Source organism: Amphimedon queenslandica, unplaced genomic scaffold (genome assembly GCF_000090795.2).
Source record: "Amphimedon queenslandica unplaced genomic scaffold, v1.1 AMPQUscaffold_13448, whole genome shotgun sequence".
In the NCBI taxonomy this organism is placed as follows: Eukaryota; Metazoa; Porifera; class Demospongiae; order Haplosclerida; family Niphatidae; genus Amphimedon; species Amphimedon queenslandica.
This window is the reverse complement of record NW_003546316.1, coordinates 108,689-126,676: the sequence shown is the minus strand read 5'-3', so window position 1 is coordinate 126,676 and position 17,988 is coordinate 108,689. Positions and strand designations below refer to the sequence as shown.

General features: G+C 33.4%; 4 protein-coding genes across 4 annotated transcripts; 3 read left to right on the top strand and 1 right to left on the bottom strand.

Moving 5' to 3' along the window:
• Positions 1-6: 6 nt before the first annotated feature.
• LOC105312401 (pericentriolar material 1 protein-like) lies at positions 7-6,249 on the top strand. Its single transcript, XM_019995276.1, has 32 exons — positions 7-193; positions 296-337; positions 385-528; positions 585-671; positions 1,616-1,732; positions 1,812-2,058; positions 2,113-2,209; positions 2,268-2,407; positions 2,708-2,781; positions 2,838-2,963; positions 3,111-3,148; positions 3,268-3,344; positions 3,400-3,506; positions 3,558-3,719; positions 3,852-3,906; positions 3,959-4,020; positions 4,066-4,195; positions 4,241-4,274; positions 4,343-4,427; positions 4,517-4,624; positions 4,672-4,703; positions 4,755-4,829; positions 4,881-5,007; positions 5,077-5,184; positions 5,236-5,336; positions 5,386-5,475; positions 5,525-5,558; positions 5,607-5,690; positions 5,764-5,813; positions 5,890-5,926; positions 5,978-6,016; positions 6,089-6,249. The coding sequence occupies exons 1-31, from the start codon at positions 41-43 to the stop codon at positions 6,014-6,016; spliced, it is 2,862 nt and encodes a 953-aa protein (XP_019850835.1). The 5' UTR covers positions 7-40; the 3' UTR covers positions 6,089-6,249.
• A 952-nt stretch (positions 6,250-7,201) lies between these two features.
• LOC109581287 (uncharacterized) lies at positions 7,202-11,074 on the top strand (the record flags this gene model as incomplete). Its single annotated transcript, XM_019995273.1, has 6 exons — positions 7,202-7,291; positions 7,335-7,718; positions 7,772-7,843; positions 8,282-9,021; positions 9,078-9,117; positions 9,759-11,074. Coding segments are annotated over exons 1-6 (2,607 nt in total), but the record flags the coding sequence as incomplete, so codon positions are not given.
• Positions 11,075-12,199: 1,125 nt separating this feature from the next.
• Positions 12,200-13,669, top strand: LOC109581299 (ankyrin repeat domain-containing protein 27-like). Its single transcript, XM_019995309.1, has one exon. It carries the CDS (start codon positions 12,200-12,202, stop codon positions 13,667-13,669), a length of 1,470 nt encoding a protein of 489 aa, XP_019850868.1.
• A 414-nt stretch (positions 13,670-14,083) lies between these two features.
• Positions 14,084-17,602, bottom strand: LOC100640537 (cytosolic endo-beta-N-acetylglucosaminidase-like). Its single transcript, XM_019995274.1, has 14 exons — positions 17,412-17,602; positions 17,177-17,358; positions 16,965-17,076; positions 16,709-16,890; positions 16,351-16,499; positions 15,958-16,123; positions 15,808-15,911; positions 15,629-15,737; positions 15,295-15,381; positions 15,123-15,241; positions 14,922-15,076; positions 14,705-14,876; positions 14,519-14,633; positions 14,084-14,422 (listed from the first exon to the last, which is right to left on the bottom strand). Exons 1-14 carry the CDS (start codon positions 17,587-17,589, stop codon positions 14,102-14,104), a joined length of 2,151 nt encoding a protein of 716 aa, XP_019850833.1. The 5' UTR covers positions 17,590-17,602; the 3' UTR covers positions 14,084-14,101.
• Positions 17,603-17,988: the final 386 nt, after the last annotated feature.

Below are 17,988 nucleotides of genomic sequence, written 5' to 3'. Positions count from 1 at the left end.
GTGTCTCGTACCGATCCACTCTCAAGACTAAACAAATCTCATGATTCTTTTGAGACTATTAAGCAGCGAATTGATTTCAGCGAGGATGGCGGAGTCACAACCACTGAACACAAAGGCAGCTGCACCCACTGAAGAAGCACCCACTGAAGAAATAATTGACGATGATGATACTAATCAAGAGATTAATAATTCGGTAAGCATATTTAGCCTATGTCTTCTAAAATTTATTTCTAGATCTAACGATAATAATAATAGTACAATAATAATAATTGTGTTAATTAGTTAATATGTATAGGTATCTGTCAGCGCTTTATTGTCTAGACTGGATACTGTCAGGGTACTTAATTAATTGATTAATTAATTAATGGTAATGAATATTAATAGGGCTACATAGAAGATGCTGAAGAGCTTTATGAGCAATTACAGGATCAGTCTGACAATGAGGAGCAAATGGAGAGGGTATCTGAGTTAATAAGACAGCTAAAAACACAAGAATTGAATTATCTGCAAGTTTTATTAAAAGTCATGGTAAGCCGCTATTATTATTTTTAACGAATATTGATTTTTAATTCTTTCCTTATTAGGAAGATAATGATGAAGATGATGACGATGTTGATGAAGAGATCTCTAAAGAAAATGAAAGTCTGAGTTTGCGTGATGAAATAAATAAAGTAAGTATTAACACGCATTACAATGTAAATGTTACTACATATACACTAGTACAGGGTTTCCCACAATCCCACAAAGGATGCTAAGTGGCCTACTAGAACACGTTTCATAAGCTGATAAGCTTTTAATAGCATAATCCTTTTTAGTAACTTTGAAAATTCATAAAAAATCCAATTTTGATCGGAATCAACTCAAACTTGCTACACAACATAAGTACATGTATATGCATCAGAAAATGTAATAAAAATGGAGAATTCTTTCTTAGTCATTTTTGGTGAAATTTGTCCTAAGACCCTGTACTATAGTACAGGGACTTTTGTCCAATTTTGGAGCAACTTCTAAAATTCATAAAAAATCCAATTTTGATCGGAATCAACTCAAACTTGCTACACAACATAAGTACATGTATGTACATCAGAAAATGTAATAAAAATGGAGAATTCTCTCTTAGTCATTTTTGGCAAAATTTGGTCTAAGACCCTGTACTATAGTACAGGGACTTTTGTCCGATTTTGGAGCAACTTCTAAAAATCATAAAAAATCCAATTTTGATCGGAATCAACTCAAACTTGCTACACAACATAAGTACATATATATGCATCAGAAAATGTAATAAAAATAGAGAATTCTCTCTTAGTCATTTTTGGCAAAATTTGGCCTAAGGACTTTTGTCCGATTTTGGAGCAACTTCTAAAATTCATTAAAAATCCAATTTTGACCAGAATCAACTCAAACTTGCTACACAACATAAGTACATGTATATGCATCAGAAAATGTAATAAAAATGGAGAATTTTCTCTTAGTCATTTTTGGCGAAATTTGTCCTAAGACCCTGTACTATATAGTACAGGGACTTTGGCCCGATTTTTGAGCAACTTCAAAAATTTCCTGACGAAACCCTGTTAATATACATGTATGTGTATACAATTATTATTATAAATGTTAGGAGGAGGAGGAAGAGGAAGGAGAAGAGCTAGTTGACGATGACGATGAAGAATTCGATTTGCTAGCGCTACAAGAGCAGCATCAATTATTAAAAAAACTTCTTGAACAGCAACAACAGGTTGCATATATATATATATATATATATATATATATATATATATATATATATTATAATTGTTATTATTGTTGTTGTTTAGATGGAGTTGTTGCATGCTAAGCAGGCGCAGTTATTATCGATGAAGAAAGAGGCAGAGGAAAGGCTGGCTGCAGTTATGATAGAGAAGGAGAGTCTTAACACTACCACTACATCACAGAAGGAAGAGGAGATAGAAGAAGAGACATCAGTGAATATTGAGGAGTTGGATATCATCCAACAACTGGATGAAATGAAAGAAAAGAGGGCTCAAGTGGAGAAGTTGTTATTACAAATACAATCAATAAAAAGTATATAATCATTCACAATAATAATAACAATAATAATAAATTATTTATTTATAGATAGTGGTGGTGAAGGTGATATAGTACCTGTGAGTGTTTCTGATGCTGATGGAACATCAGAACGAGTAGAGCCTGAAGATACTAGCGAAAAAACAAAGTAATCATAAATACTAGTGAATATTATTATACTTATTACTTAACATTATTGTTATTAGAGTATTTGATGATGTCAAAAGTAACCTAAGGAGCATGCATGATCAACTATTGAAGATTGAGAGTGCCCCTAACCTCAAAGCTACCCCCGGCCCTGGGACTGGGACTGACCCAATAAAGAGAGCTGCCAGTGGACCAGAAGGTACCAATAATTATGTATTTCCAAATACCGTATACTAGCTGGTTTATTTTTGCGGTAGAAAATTTTCGCGAATCTTGCATTTTAAAGATTTTGCAGGTTTAATTTTCATGAATAGCTTGCAGACTGCACCATGTGGCAGTACAGTGGAGATTCAGAATATGCAGTGGGCAAATATCACAAGGGAGCAAAAAACTGCGAAATTTACGAAAATATTTCACCGTGAAAATAAACTATATTGGTCTGCTTTGATGTGATTGTTGATCCATGATACTACTGATGTATAATTATTATTATCTATAGTTAGTGCCAATGAAGAGCTAAAGAGAAAAAGAAACGAATTAAAGAACTTGGAAAAAATGCTCAATGAATTACAGGTGAATAAAAAGAATTACATTTTGTAGTTACAGTTACATGTATTGGATATTCCTAGAGTTTAACTAGTGATAAAGTGGGAGATGTTAGTATCCAAAGGAAACTTGAAAACGAGCTAATACGTCAAAAGCAGCTTTATACTACTTTATTGAAGAAGACATCTCAACTGCAGCAACTGCAAAAGGTATATCAAGCTTTCTAGGACATCAATGAACAAAAATGGGGGTGATTTGGTGCCACTTAAAAAAGCATGGACTATATATAGCCCATGGTCATTGCCTAATTTGCTTTAAATTTGAGCATGAAATCATAATTTTGTTTCATTTCGTAGGATATTGAAAAACTAAGTCGAGGATCAGATCAGGAAAGGTACATGTACATGTATTCTATAAGTGTTACTGTATCATTTATTATTATTATTATTATTATTATTATTATTATTATTATTATTATTATTATTATTATTATTAATTTATTATTATTATCAGTGGAGTTGTTGATACTACTGCTGGTACATGGGGTGGATCCAGTGAGGACGAAATTGAGCAGTCAACAGCAACAATCGGTTAATTCATTGCCGTTGTTCTCAGTTATTATGATACTATCATTTTTATTTATAGAGAACAAAGCTAAGACTAATGATGGTCAGTTGTTTAACTACAGCGTTCACAAACACTCTTCAAAACTCCCCCAACCAACCATGGCCAATGATAATACTAATAGCCAGGTATTTTAATTAATAATTATTAATGAATATTATTATTAATTTTTATCATAGGATGAGTTTTTAAGAGATCAGCTTAGAAAGAGCACTGATATGTGTGGCCAGTTGATGGACCAGCAGTCTTTATTGTTGAATACATTACATCAAAGGCTGGACTCACTTCCTTACATACAGGAACAAATGAGCCAGTTACAGCAATACCATAGCTATTTACAGGTATCTATATTAAATTCTGCTATTAGTAATAATAATAGTAATAGTAATAATAATAATAAATCTATTATAACAATGATATTAATTATAAAATAATAATAATAACTACCAAAATAATAAATTCTTTATTGTTAGGGTTATAATGAGTACCTCAATAATGCTTACTGGCAAGTATGCAGTGAAGCTACAGGTTACTAACTAGTAGTTAATTAATAGTTATTAATAATATCACGTGTCACCAGGTCACATGAACAGCTCTACTCTTAAAGAGGAAAATGAGACTACTGCTAACAGTAGCTTTCAGGTTATTATTTAATTATTATTTGTTTATTTATTTATTTATTAATAGGAAGGTGTTATCCCTCCTCCCCCGGCTCCATTCCCTCCCATGAATCAATATGCAGGTGCTACTCCCTTTAGCCCGTTCGCCCGACCCACCAATCCTCACCTACAGTACACTCCATTATTTAAACAACAAGGTTTACAATGTATTTGCCTTTTTATTATTTATTTTTATTATTTAGATGTGCCCCCATCTGTTAGTGCATCAGGAAAACAGTTAGTATATAATTATAGTTTTATAATATTTATTTGTTTGTTTGTTTGTTTGTTGTTGTTGTTTGTAGAGTTCAATTTGAAGGACTGAGAGATGTCATTTATTCTGAGGTTGCAGCTCTCATCGCTCAAAATGAAGAAAGACCACACTATCTGGTAAAGGAAGAGATAGAGAGAAAGAAATGGAGGCCATTTCTCCTCCATTAATAGAGCCTGTCTCAATATATCTATTTATAATTTTATAGATAGAGTTATTTGGTAAATTGCAGCTACTGAACACTGATTATTTAAGACAGAGAGGGTTGTATGCTATACAGGATATTACCAGTCGATTCTTAACTGAAGTCAATCAAGTAATATCAATCTTTTATTTATTTATTTTATTTTATTTGTTTATTAGGGGAAGGCAAGCAAACGAAGCAACAGTGCAAAGTAGTTTATTTATTATTCTGTTGCTGTGTTATATATTTGTTTTAAAAATAGATTTGATTATGTTGAGAAAGTTGATTCAGCCAGTTCACTCTCCACTCCTCCTCCTCCTCCTAATAATAATAACAAGTAACTAGTCCTCATACGAGTCTCTTAATTATTAAAGCAATGCTCCTGTAGCAACAATGAAGACATGGAAGAGCCATTACATAATGTGGTGGTTGTTGATCCATTGAATGTGATGGTATCTGGTGGATCCAGTGACATAAACAGCTTAATGGATGATAAAATTAAGATAATAATGACTGTAAGTATATATAATTATTATAATTACTCCCCTACCTCAATATTTTACGTATTAATAATTTTTATATAGGAAGTTATTCCTTTGCTGAAGGATCATTTGAATACAATTTGTAATGTCGAGCTATTGCAGTATATCCAGGAGTCCATATTGAACATTGTTATCAAGAGCGACAAGGAGGTTTTTAGTGTTATAGTCTAGTGTCATTATTGATTTTTGTGTGTTCCATAGCTTAATGAAGATGAAAGTGGCGGTGGACAGTTAAAGAATATGTTCCTGAAACAAATTGAAATCAGTTTGAGTTCTGCCATAGGAAAGTACATCAATAAAAGGTATTGTTGTTGTTGTTGTTGTTGTTATTGTTGTTGTTATTATTTAAAGGTTGGGTGATATCGGGGAAGATTTGTTGGTGGATGTTAGCGAAATTTTATTCAACGAATTGTCCTACTATCAGCTACTAAAAGAACAGGAGTATGTCTTCATTATTCATTCATTTATTTATTTATTTATCTATTTTTAGTGATCTACCAGTTGAATGGAAACCTCTACCAATAGTGAGATTATTTTTAATTTTAACTATATAATAATTATATTAATTATAGTCACCCAAAAAGCCAGCCTCTACTGTCTTGCATGGCATCAGTTTATCTCAGTGTGAAGAGGAAGAGAAAGAGAAACTTGGAAATGTAAATATACATGTACATGTACATTTAATTATTAGATTTGTGTATTTTATTATTATTTATTATTTTATTGTAGACAAGAGATGATGAATTAGCTAAATCATGGCATCAACCTATGACAGATGAGTGAGTGATTAATATCGTGTTAATTTCATGTTAAACTCAATATCGTGTTAATGATGTTCTGTTATTGTTACTGTAGAGGCAATGGTGCTAAGATAAATGGCATATCTGATGAGGTATTTCAATATTTCTTATTACAATAATGATGATACTTTTGATAATGATAGGTTGAGGGCAATCCTGTGACTAATAGTTCAGAAACTTAGGTATGCTGGAAACCTACATGGAAGTGCATTACTATTATTATTATTATTATTATTATTATTTTCTTGTTATAGTTAAATATCAAAAGAGAAAGATTAAAAACTATGAAGTACATAAAGCCATCACTTAAACACTTTATATAGATAGATATCTTGTTTTTTCACATTAGTTTAAAGTACATGTACTTGTTTAATTATTACTTTATAAATGTTCAGAGCTAATAAAGCTATTTTGATATTGTCATGCAATGTAGCATGTTTCAGCATATCTATGGTTTCAGCCAATTTTGCCTCCAAGATCACACCAAATTTTTGGACTTGCTGCATAGATGAGTGTTAACATATAGATATACAGTACTATATAGACTCTTTTAAGTATATCTAGACAGCAGTATTGTGATCATTAACCACTTGTAAGTAGAAAAATAATTTAAAATTTAATTCAAAAATTAAATTGGCAATTTTACATTAGCTGCTTGCATTTCTTGATGCATAATTTTTTGCTGTCTCATGCATGATCCCTTTAGGTAAATAAAATCTATCAAAACAGTATCTGTGCCATCATAATGAGTGTTAGTATTATAGCTCTTATGAAATTCAGCATTTAACACCTGGTTGATTTATATAATAATACTGTGCATATAGTATTTAATTACAACCAATGCCTAACTTAAGAGGCAAAGCATCTGCTAAAAAGTGCAGACAGCTAAAAAAAAGAAAACTGAACAGGCTATTTTGAGTGTAATGGTGGCAATCAAAAGCATGATATTGACTTGAGTCAGTACAGAATATGCACTATTAAAAGCAATGAATCATGGTCATTATCTCTATCATGCTGCATGATAGAGATGAAGCCCATGATTCATTGCTTTTAATACCTGTAGTGCATAAATGCTGGTGGCGGCAAACAAAAATGATGAGTAGGACCAGATGATGTACTGTCTACTGTACAGGATGAACTAGACTGGATGAGACACCATTGATCATGAAGGTACATGATGTCAGTAAAAAGAGAAGAAAGTAGAGGAATGCTGTTACTACAAAGTTACAAGCAGTGTTTGTATTATCTATGCTGTAACCTGCTGTCCTGCTCCACTAGGCAGTAGGCACGCAGTGCCGCATGTGGTTAACCATAGATTTTATAACTACGTAGTTATAAAATCTATGCCACAACCGGCTGAGCGACACCCCTGAAGTTTGAAACGAGATCGCAGCAACAAACAATGGCAAGCTCTTCTTCCTCTGCTCCTTTTATAAACGTTTGTGATAAAGAACTAAGTGAGTTTGTGTGTATATTTGACCGTTTAACGATATATTGCAGACATCAATGACTTTCATGATATTTATGAGAAAATTGAGCAGCTTTCACCTCGCTGGAGGCATATTGCAATTTCCTGGTGTATCAGGATAGATACTATCAACAAAATAGAGTCAGATCATCGTGGAGATACTGAGACGTGCCTGCAGAAAGTTCTAGAGTATTGGTTAAAAAAAGATTATAATTATGCATCTCATGGTGTTCCTTGTTGGAGAATGCTGTGTGTAGCTGTTAAAAAAGGAGGAGGAAATTCGTCGTTAGCTGATGAAATAGCTCGTGAACACCCTCTACCGGCTACTACTGGAGGAGCTACTCCTTATTCTACGGATGGTCCTGCTAATGTTATTCATGATAAAGGAATGTCACCTCATTCTTCCAGCTCAACAGGTACATAAAAGATTGCCAAATTTAGTATAATCATGATTACCGTATATCAATAGGAAGGCCAAAGGATATCTCTCCTTTTGGAGAAGCAATGTCACCAGGAAGTGGAACATCAAATAATTCAGGAGGTAAATATAGTTTGATTCATTGCCTTTTAAAGCACAGAATCAAAAATTAATATAATATTAAGGGGACATAGATGTATGTGTATGGCCCAGATTAAAATGAAGTGACATTCATTTAATGAGCCTGAAGTGATTCAAATGACTGAACAATTTATATGACAGCCAATTAATATGAGGTCAAGTAATTATTATACTATATAGATCCAAATTTTTGTCAGCCAAAAATTTCGTCAAAATTTTTATTTCTTGTCAAAATTAATTTTCATCAATAAAATTTTTTGTCATTTTTGTTATTAATCCGCATACTGCCCACGTGGGATAAAAATTTTGTGAGTTAAAATTATTGTCAAGCAAAAATACCTGATGAATTTGACAAAATTTTTTACTGATGAAAATTTGGAGCTATACGGTACTACCTTTTTGCAATTTTTTTCTTCCCAGAAACGTTTGCAGCATATGCTGATTGTCATGAAAAAAATTACCCCCTATCAAAAAAGATACATGAGCTACGGGATGAGTTTGCTGATGCACTACAACTGACAATGGAATCCTTCCTGAATGAGCCAGCAGCACTTGTTCCTAAAATCATTGACTATCTTAGGAGACGTGTTCATACTTTGTTGGGTCCTATCAGGTCTAATAATCCAGCTGCAGCACAAGCAGTTAGAGAAGAGTTCAATGACATTAAAACAATGACAGATCTTTTCTCAACCTTAGAGTACAAGTATGTATCATGGTTCAACTATGAATTGATAGCAAGACTAGTTCACGTGTTCCTGAGTGACAATCGTACATTAAAGAGAACCTGGTTGTCATATAAAGAGAAGTTAAAGGATTATTTTATAAACAGTGGTGGACTATTGAAAGATGTTGATGCTGTACAGTTTGGTATAACAGATGTTCCTCCTGGTACACGAGTAATGATTGCTAAAGTTGAGCGTAATGACTACACACTGGATGACCTTTTTTTCTTTCGTAATGCAATACCAAAAGGATGTGACATTCCTCATTATAATTTTTACTTTCTTCGAGTTCGTCCTGGTTCTGTCATCTTAGAATACCTCATTCCTGACTATCTTTATTCTTTATTATTTCCTCTAACTACAAAGCTTAAGCAACAGTTAGCTAGTATTGGTATCACTGAACTAACATGTGGTAAATATAAATACAACTTAAAAGAGGTTTGTGATTATATTGTGTAAATACAATTTTCATGATATCATTATTAATTTTACAGTTCTTAATAGAAGAGGTTAAGCACTCATCTACTGATATTGGTAAGTACATGAACTGACCTTTAGTTCCTCCATGCATCTATACATAACTTGTGTATAGCATGGACATGTAGCTTATATGTAATTATTGGTTACTCTATTAGCACTTCCATGGTTGCAACACAAATAATTATTATGAATCCACCTTAAGGTGTGGTGCTAGGAAAAGGGAAAATTTAGTTTTGCTCTATGTGTGTACCTCAGTTTTGCTTTACAAAAGTAACAACTATATGGCATAAATAATTTTGGTAGATTTACAGTGAACATAAAAGCATAAATTGCGTGGGAAATCTCATCTATTGATGCAAATAACACTTTGAAGCTGATAAATTTGGCCAAATTTTAAATTTTGCATTGTGTTTTGTGGCAAGTGTATACCAGGCTTTAATGAGTGTGTGTATTTGTGTGTTTGAAAAATACTGCATAGCTGGTTTATTTTGTGGCTTCAAATTTCATAGTTTAAATTTTTGTTGGAATAAATTTGTGTTTTAAAAATTTTTTATTGATGATAATAAAATTTAGTTGAATTAATTTTAGTGGATTGGGGATTTGAGCCTACAAAAAAATTAGTCCATACAAAATAAATCAGTTATATGGTGATTGCATCATTAAAGAGGACTTTTATATAGATTCTTCATTTATAGACATATGTGATCCATTATGGTATGAGAATACCAGTACACCATTACATGAAGCAGCTTGGAGAGGATTAAAAGATGAAGTACAATGGCTTCTTGATAAGTTTGATCACAGTAACTATCACCATGATCTTCATGGTTGGACCCCATTACACTCTGCATCATATGGTGGACACATTGAGATCCTCCAACTACTCATTCGTCAATATGGTATTGATCCTAATGAAGGTGATGATAATAGTGTATCTAGTATACATATGGCATCTTATAAAGGCCACTTATCTATAGTACAATATCTAGTAGACACATGTCACATTCCTCCTGATCAAACAGACAGTAGCAATAATACTGCATTACTGTACTCAGCAATGGGTGGCCATTCTGACGTAGTGGAATTCTTCATTGAGAGAAACTGTAATGTTTCTCAGATTAATAGCATAAGTGCTTCATTATCATTGTTAGCTTGTGTAAGTGGAGAGTTAGCATTAGTCCACAAGCTTGAATCATTAAACCTCTTCTCACCAAATGACATAACAAATTCAGGGGCTGGTATACTACATTATACTTGTTATTCTATGAATAATAAAAGTATTGAGCTTTTTAAGTATCTTTTAAATCAATATCAATTATCTGCCATTGATGTAAAAGATCCTAAATATGACAGGACTCCACTTCATATTGCTTCATGGTTTGCTTCATCATCAGTTGTTGAGTATATTGTTAGTATTCAAGGTAATGAAGCATTATTAGTTAATGATAATTATGGTAGGTCATGTTTACATCATGCATGTGATGCAGCTATACATATTCCAGCTGGTATTGTGTATAGTAAGCTTATGGCACCAAGTGATGCATCAGCTATTGATATTATTAATAATACTAAAATAAAAACAAATATTGATTTTATCAAACAAAATGAAAGAGTTAAAATCTTTTCTTCACTTCTCAAAAAAGCTAGCACTTGCCCTAACTTTGACATCAATGCCACAACAAATCATGGTATGTCTTTACTTCATTATGCATCATGGAGTCGCAGTACATTACTAATGAAAGCATTAGAAGAATATAGTATCAATTGTACATTAGATAATTATGATGGTATGTCTCCAGTACATTATGCTGCCTGGTCAGGTTCTACTAGTGTATTAAGTTATATCATATCTCAGTATAATCTCAATGCTAATGATACTGATTATACTTATGGTCACAGACTATTAGCCTACTCCTGCTGGTCAGGTAGTATTAATTCTGTTAAATATCTTATTAATAATCATAACAGTGATCCTAATATCACTGATAATGATGGTATGACAAGTCTTCATCATTCTTGTCGTAATGGTCATATTGATATCACTCAATATCTCATTGAGGTACAGCATTGTGATATTAATAAAACAGATAATGAAGGGTGCACTTTAGTACATCATGCTGCACAGAGTGGTAACTTTGATTTAGTTTGGTATCTTATTACTAAACAAGGTTTGTCTCCTACTGTAGTTGATGAGAATGGTCTCACTGCTTTACACTATGCCTCGTCGTCTCTTAACTTATTTCTTGTTTATGAATTAATAACTACCAGTCAGTTAGATCCTCATCAAGCTGACAGTAATGGTAAGCTACCAATTCATTATGCTGCTCAATCTGGTGATATTTTACTACTGGAATTGTATGTGAAGGATTACAAGTGTAGTCTGAGCCTAACAGATAGCAACGGTTGGAATGTTATTCATTTTTCATCATTAAAAGGTCACACTCACTTTATCAAGCATATCACCAGTCAGTATCCTCAATACATTAGTTTACTACACTCTACTGACAATGAGGGTAGGATACCATTGCATTGTGCCTGTAATAGTGGTAATATTCAATTGGTCACATTTCTAATAAATGATATGAAATGTGATGTCAATGCTAAGGATACACGTGACAGTACATGTGTCACATTTGCCTGTTTCTCAGGTAATCTTGATCTAGTACAATTACTAATGCAACAGTATAAACTTGAGCCTTTAGCTACTGATAAATATGGTTTTTCAGTACTACATTCAGCAGTAGGCAATGGTCATACTCATATACTGGAATGGTACAGTCAGGAGTATAGTGTAGATATTACTAATCACTTTAGCAATAACAAGTACACACTAGCTCATTCAGCTGCTTATGGAGGTAAGCTACATTGTCTACAGGAACTGATCAACAAGTATCAGTGTGATGTTAATGCCACTACTACTGATACTGGTAGTACAGTTCTTCATAGAGCATGTGAAGGAGGCCATGTTCCTGTTGTACTTTATCTCACTAGTCTTCCTCAGTGTAATGTAGCAGCTAAGACTTCTAATGGATCAACAGTTCTTCACACTACCTGTCAGTACAGTGACTCTCTTCCTATACTCAAACATCTGGTAGAGAATCATCAGTTAGATCTGTGTGCTGTGAATGATAAAGAAATGGCTCCTATTCACTTAGCATGTAGTAATGGAAGATTGAACTTGATCCAGTACATTATAAAACACGTACCATCATCACTTGAACTACTTGTCAGAGGACATGGTCATACTCCATTCCTTACTGCAGTGTACTTCAATCAGTTAGAAGTTATTAAATATCTTATTAGTAAGAAGTGTAATCTATCGGCTACTGATGATGAAGGGTCTGGAGCAGTTCACATATCAGTAGAGAGGGGTCACTTGAATGTATTGAAGTATCTCATTGATAATAATTATTGTAATCCTAATGCCACTGATCATCAAGACCATACACCATTACATGTTGCTGTAGCAGCGAATAAAGATGAAATATTAGAATATTTACTGAGTAAGAGTATACCCTCAATGAGTATTGTCTGGTTACGTGAGATAAAGTGTTTATTGGACAGTCCTGTACTTAATAATGAGCAAGATAAAGATGGTAATACACCATTACATGTAGCCTGTCAACGTGGACGACAGAATATGGTATCACTATTACTAAAAGCCAGTCTGTCTAACAATAACTTATTAATTACTAACAAGAAAGGACAGACACCATTACACTTAGCAGTTGCCTCTGGTCATAAGGATACTGCTGAAGCTTTACTGTCCTCAGTCACTGGTAGTTCTACTCATCATGATCTCCTTACAGCTACTGATAATGAAGGATCCACTGTATTTCATATAGCTTGCAGTAATGGCCATATCGACACATTTCTTCACTTCTGTAGTATTTATCCTGATGGCATTAATACTTTGGATAATAGAAAGCGCACTATACTTCATGTAGCATGTGAGAATGAGAATATGGAATTAGTACAACTTGTAATTTACAACTGTGGACTAGACCCTGAAGCAAGTGATAAGGATGGCATTACTTGCATGCACATATTGGCAGAAAGAGGCAATACTACAATACTTCAGTTTATAAAGGATCAAATAGTTTCTAGCTACATCCCTTGTGATGATAATGGTCGTACTCCTCTTCATTACGCATGTCTCTTCAATCGTAATGAGATGGCACTGTATCTCATTAATAGTTGTCACTATAATCCTGATGATCCTGATAATAATGGATACACTTCAGTTCATGCAGCATGTGAAGCTGGTAACTTTGACTTAATTCTACAATTTCTCACAGAGCTTTGCTGTAATGCACTAGCTGAAACCCATGACAAGAAAACTCTACTTTATTTTGCTAGTAAAAGTTCTAATTTAGAGCTTGTTCGGTTTTTAGTTGACGTATTTAGTATAAAACCTCGTCCACATGATATTGATATAGCTCAATCAGTTAACCCTGATTCGTCAGTAGTTAAATATCTTCAAAAGGTTTATGATGATATGATATTTGATATGATGGAGGAAGAAAAGAGGATGAAGGAAACTCATCGAGAGAAACATGAACAACAACAACAGACTGACATACAAAGACAAGATATCACATCTTAAACACCATCACTAATACACCTATTACTACCATAATTATTACCATTATATGCATTATACCATCATACCTATCCTACCACCTTACCACCATCTATCTACCTTACACCACTTTAGTACCATCATTACCATTACACCATATACCATATTTTTTGTGTTTACAATACCTTCCTCTCCAGTATATCTAGTACCTTTAGTCCTCATGATCTTCATTAGCTGCATGGACACTGAACCAACTACAACACCTTTAATCAATTAAAAAGATAATAAATCACAGATGAGGGGTGCTAGGAATAATTGTCATAATTAAAAACAACAATATAATAGTAATAATAATAAACAATATTTACTCTTAATTATTTTGTTATTGTGTGTCTAGTGTCACGTTTCACTTTTTGAATTAAATTTTGGAAATTAAATAAATTATTAATAGAAAAACTAAAATGAAATGGTTATACAGGGAGAATTGGGAAGAGATGAGCAGAGCCCACTGTTAGTTACAGACTGAACAATAAAAGTAACATTATCACTATCATTAATAATTAATTTACTAACAGTAAATCTATTAGTGAAAGTCCTACCGATAAAAACAGGCTTGAAAATTGAAGAAAAATAATAATAAATATTACAAAAATCAATATTATCATTGCCACTCCAATAAAGCGTGATACTTAGAGGAGCAATGGACAAGAGCCTTTCAACTTTAATGTCAGCAACCATTGGCAATTGAGGAGCCATGACATCAGAGAAAGGAAGAAACTAGACAAAAATAAATGAAATATACACTACACAAAAATAAATAAAATATACGAAATAAAAAATAAATAATTTTTAAATAAAATAAATTGCTCTAACCTTTATTTCTCCAATCAATAAGTTAATTTTAGACTGACCAATAGACTCACTACCTTGAATACAAAGACTAACTCCTCTAATAGGTCCAATCTCCTTAGCATCAACAACAAAATATCTAATTAATAAATAAATAAATTGATCATACATATTGCTGTATATATGATGTATATTATACATGTACTCTACCTGGTGCTCCATTTATCATTATTAATTACGCTACCAGTAACCAATGAATGAATAATTAATGAGGCTTCTTCAGATATACTCAATATTCTTTTATAAGATCTCCCGTCTACCATAAAAGGTAATAGCGTCTCACAAGCTGGCGATATTGGTAGTCCGTCATCATTGCACAACACTAGAGTGGGTGTGGTTACGTCATGTGACAATCATGTGATCATACTTTGTTGAGATGATGACATCATTGTGTCAAGCGCAATGAATTTGATTGGTCCGTCAGTCCTTAACCTTAATAAGTTAATTAATGAATCACTACTCGAATAATATGAATAACTAATGAGCAATAAACCGGAAAAATCTATATCCATTTTAAATAACCTATAAATAAATTTTTTAAATTATTAATTAATTTTAAAGTAATTACCTAATGATTGCGGGGGTGTGGTTATCACGCCTACATTCTCCCTCAATAGAAAGACAACTGCCGTTATTAAAAGCCATTCTGTCGTCTCTAATTTTAACGACATTTATTGATACAGAACACTATTAATAATAATAATAACAACAATAATAACAACAACAAAATTGTCATTTACCTCTCCGTCCTTCTGAAATAATTTGTCGCTAAAACTCAGTTGGTTAGTCTGAGCTGAAATATTAGACCAAACTCCATCATATATGGCCTATAGGAAAGAGCTAAATTGGTATAGCCATGATCATGTGTACCCGTATAGCGGGTTATTTTGGAGAGAATTAAATTTGGCAAATTTGGCGCTTTGATAGCCATTCGCCAAAATAAAATCCGCCATTTTGAGCCATTATACGCATGCTCAATGGCACGCGGCCACTAATTTGCCAAATTAAAATTTGCCAATCACCAAAATCTAGTCCCTCCAAAATTTCCCGCTATACAGTATTGAGAATACACACTTGGCCATTGATGGAAAGCGAGCGACCGTTCCCTCTGGAAAAAGAGAAGGAGAGAGGGAGAGAAGAATAACTGTAAAGGGGACAATATGGAGAAAGAAGCGACCAAAATCTAAAAGAAAAATAAAAGAGAGAGGGAGAAAGTAATTCAGAGCACAATGGTCACTACTATAATACATTACTTGTCATTATTATCAAAAAACTGATGCTTTGAATTATTCTCGTAGACCCAGCCTGGAGCAAACAAGGCGCAAGATAGTCCGCTCTTCATTATCACTTCTAACGCCTACAAAGACCACACCTATTGACCACACCTACAAAAAAATACGTACCATGTTAGAATTGTATCCCCCGTCCCCAAAGCAGCCACGCCCAAAGACGTCGATGCCAACAAACACATCCGAGTTTCTGTGACTAGCGAGAGAATGTGAGTCCTTCAGGTCAGCCATGGTCCAGTGATAATTGAGGAATATTCCGTCGCATAAATCAAAATATTGCCTAAAAAGAGTGTCTTAATTTCACAATACCATACGGGTATAAAATTCCGTGGGGCTTAATTTTCACTATTTAACCCCACAAAACTTTATTTATATGACCACTTTCTTTATATGACCACTTTTTAATGGCTTTAAAGAAAGAAAACATCACACTGAATTTAATATTTCCCAAAAATGGTGAAAATTTAACACCACATTTGTACCCATACAATATTAACAAATCCATACTTGTTCAAGTGGTTCAATTTGTTTTGCCATTGGAGTTGGCCGTTGGACATGACGCTATCATACCATAAGACCTTAGACCCAGGGACTGCTGTATGAAGACCAGTAGTTAGGAGTGTCAGCAATATCAACAAATTATCTAATTGATGTTCCTGAAAAATACATCAATATAATAATAATAATAATAATAATACATAAATGTTATTATTTTTGTTATTGTCGTTTTTTGTTATTATTATTATTATTATTATTATTATTATTATTATTATTATTATTAGTCATTATATTTGTTGGTTTTATTATAATAGTTTAAAAGCTATTTTATATTATTATCAATTAGTATTATTAACATTATATATACTTGAATGTTATTCTCAATATTAATGAGCCATCCGTCAAAATTATAATACACTGCCAATTGAATTAATTTATCGACAAAAGCCTCAACAATTCTCTCATCAGACAATAGCTTCATGCACAAGATTGAGCCCTCCTTCCACTCTGTTATTATAGTCCCCAAACTGAGCACTCCATTTCTGTGAGCTGCAAAGAAATAAAAAATAATTATTGATGCTAAAATGATAATAAATTCCAACTACTCTGTCTCTTTCTCTCACCAGCGTTGGTCCAAGATGGTGGTGGTATTGTCACAAAATTGTGCGAGAAGTAAATAAAGGAACTGACGTGCTGCCAGTGGTAGAAATAATAATCGGAATCAGGAGCACAACCCTATAACCATACTGTATATTATCAGTATACTACTGTATATTATTCGTATATTATTAGCATATTATTAGTATATTACTGTATATCATTAGCATATTATTACTTGTACATATTTGTCGTTGGTATACCCTCCCATCATATCGTGGCATATGATGACATTAGGAGAAGAGAATGGGTCTATTGTTCTCTTCATCAATGGCACACTAGCAATGCATGCATCATCATAACCAGGGAACCAGTTGAGGGCAGCTTCTAATGATTTCAAAGGAGTTATAACAGGATAGCCTGAGAGAGAGAGAGAATGAAATTAAAGGGGAGGGTAAGCATTGTAATCTAACCAGTTTCATCAAAGACTGTTTGCTGCTTAGTGGTAGCCTTAATCGATTGTACAGATACACTGCTCCTCTCTCCTCTCTGCTTCAGCCTCTCCTTCCAGCCTCCTCTTATATTGCTCCATTCGTCAGGTGGCAGGCATTCTAGCAACTTTTGGAAAGGATTCTCCTCATTAGACGCCATTTTTTTAAATTTTGCGCATGCGCAGTACAAATTGCTGCGAAAATTTTTAACTCTTTGTAATCTGTATTTTTGCAAAGAGTATTTGCAGTACAAATGAATAGGTCCTACTGGAGTGGCATAGGGTCTTTCTTACCAGGAGAGAAGTCTGTATCTCAAGTAGGAGGTGTGAGGCTGTATGATGGAGAGGACAGAGTAAGGATAATAGCTAGTAACGTGTCTTTATAATTATTATTAATTTATAATTATCTTAGACTGATTTTGAAAGTGGGGTACTCCAATTGACTACACACAGACTGCTCTGGGACGACGAGGAGCAAGAGGTTGAATATATATATATATATATATATATATTAATAGGACGTTGTTGTTTATTGTTGTTGTTTATGTATTTGTTTGTTG

Excerpts from the sequence above, each read along its gene's own strand:
- LOC109581299 (XM_019995309.1), top strand. The coding sequence starts at position 12,200 with ATGGCTCCTATTCACTTAGCATGTAGTAATGGAAGATTGAACTTGATC.
- LOC105312401 (XM_019995276.1), top strand. The coding sequence starts at position 41 with ATGATTCTTTTGAGACTATTAAGCAGCGAATTGATTTCAGCGAGGATG. Across the intron at positions 2,782-2,837 it reads AAATGCTCAATGAATTACAG|AGTTTAACTAGTGATAAAGT; the intron begins GTGAATAAAAAG and ends GGATATTCCTAG. Across the intron at positions 3,507-3,557 it reads ATGATAATACTAATAGCCAG|GATGAGTTTTTAAGAGATCA; the intron begins GTATTTTAATTA and ends TTTTTATCATAG.
- LOC100640537 (XM_019995274.1), bottom strand. The coding sequence starts at position 17,589 with ATGGCGTCTAATGAGGAGAATCCTTTCCAAAAGTTGCTAGAATGCCTG. Across the intron at positions 16,500-16,708 it reads ATATTGAGAATAACATTCAA|GAACATCAATTAGATAATTT; the intron begins GTATATATAATG and ends TGTATTTTTCAG. Across the intron at positions 14,423-14,518 it reads TATTGATTGGAGAAATAAAG|TTTCTTCCTTTCTCTGATGT; the intron begins GTTAGAGCAATT and ends ATTTTTGTCTAG.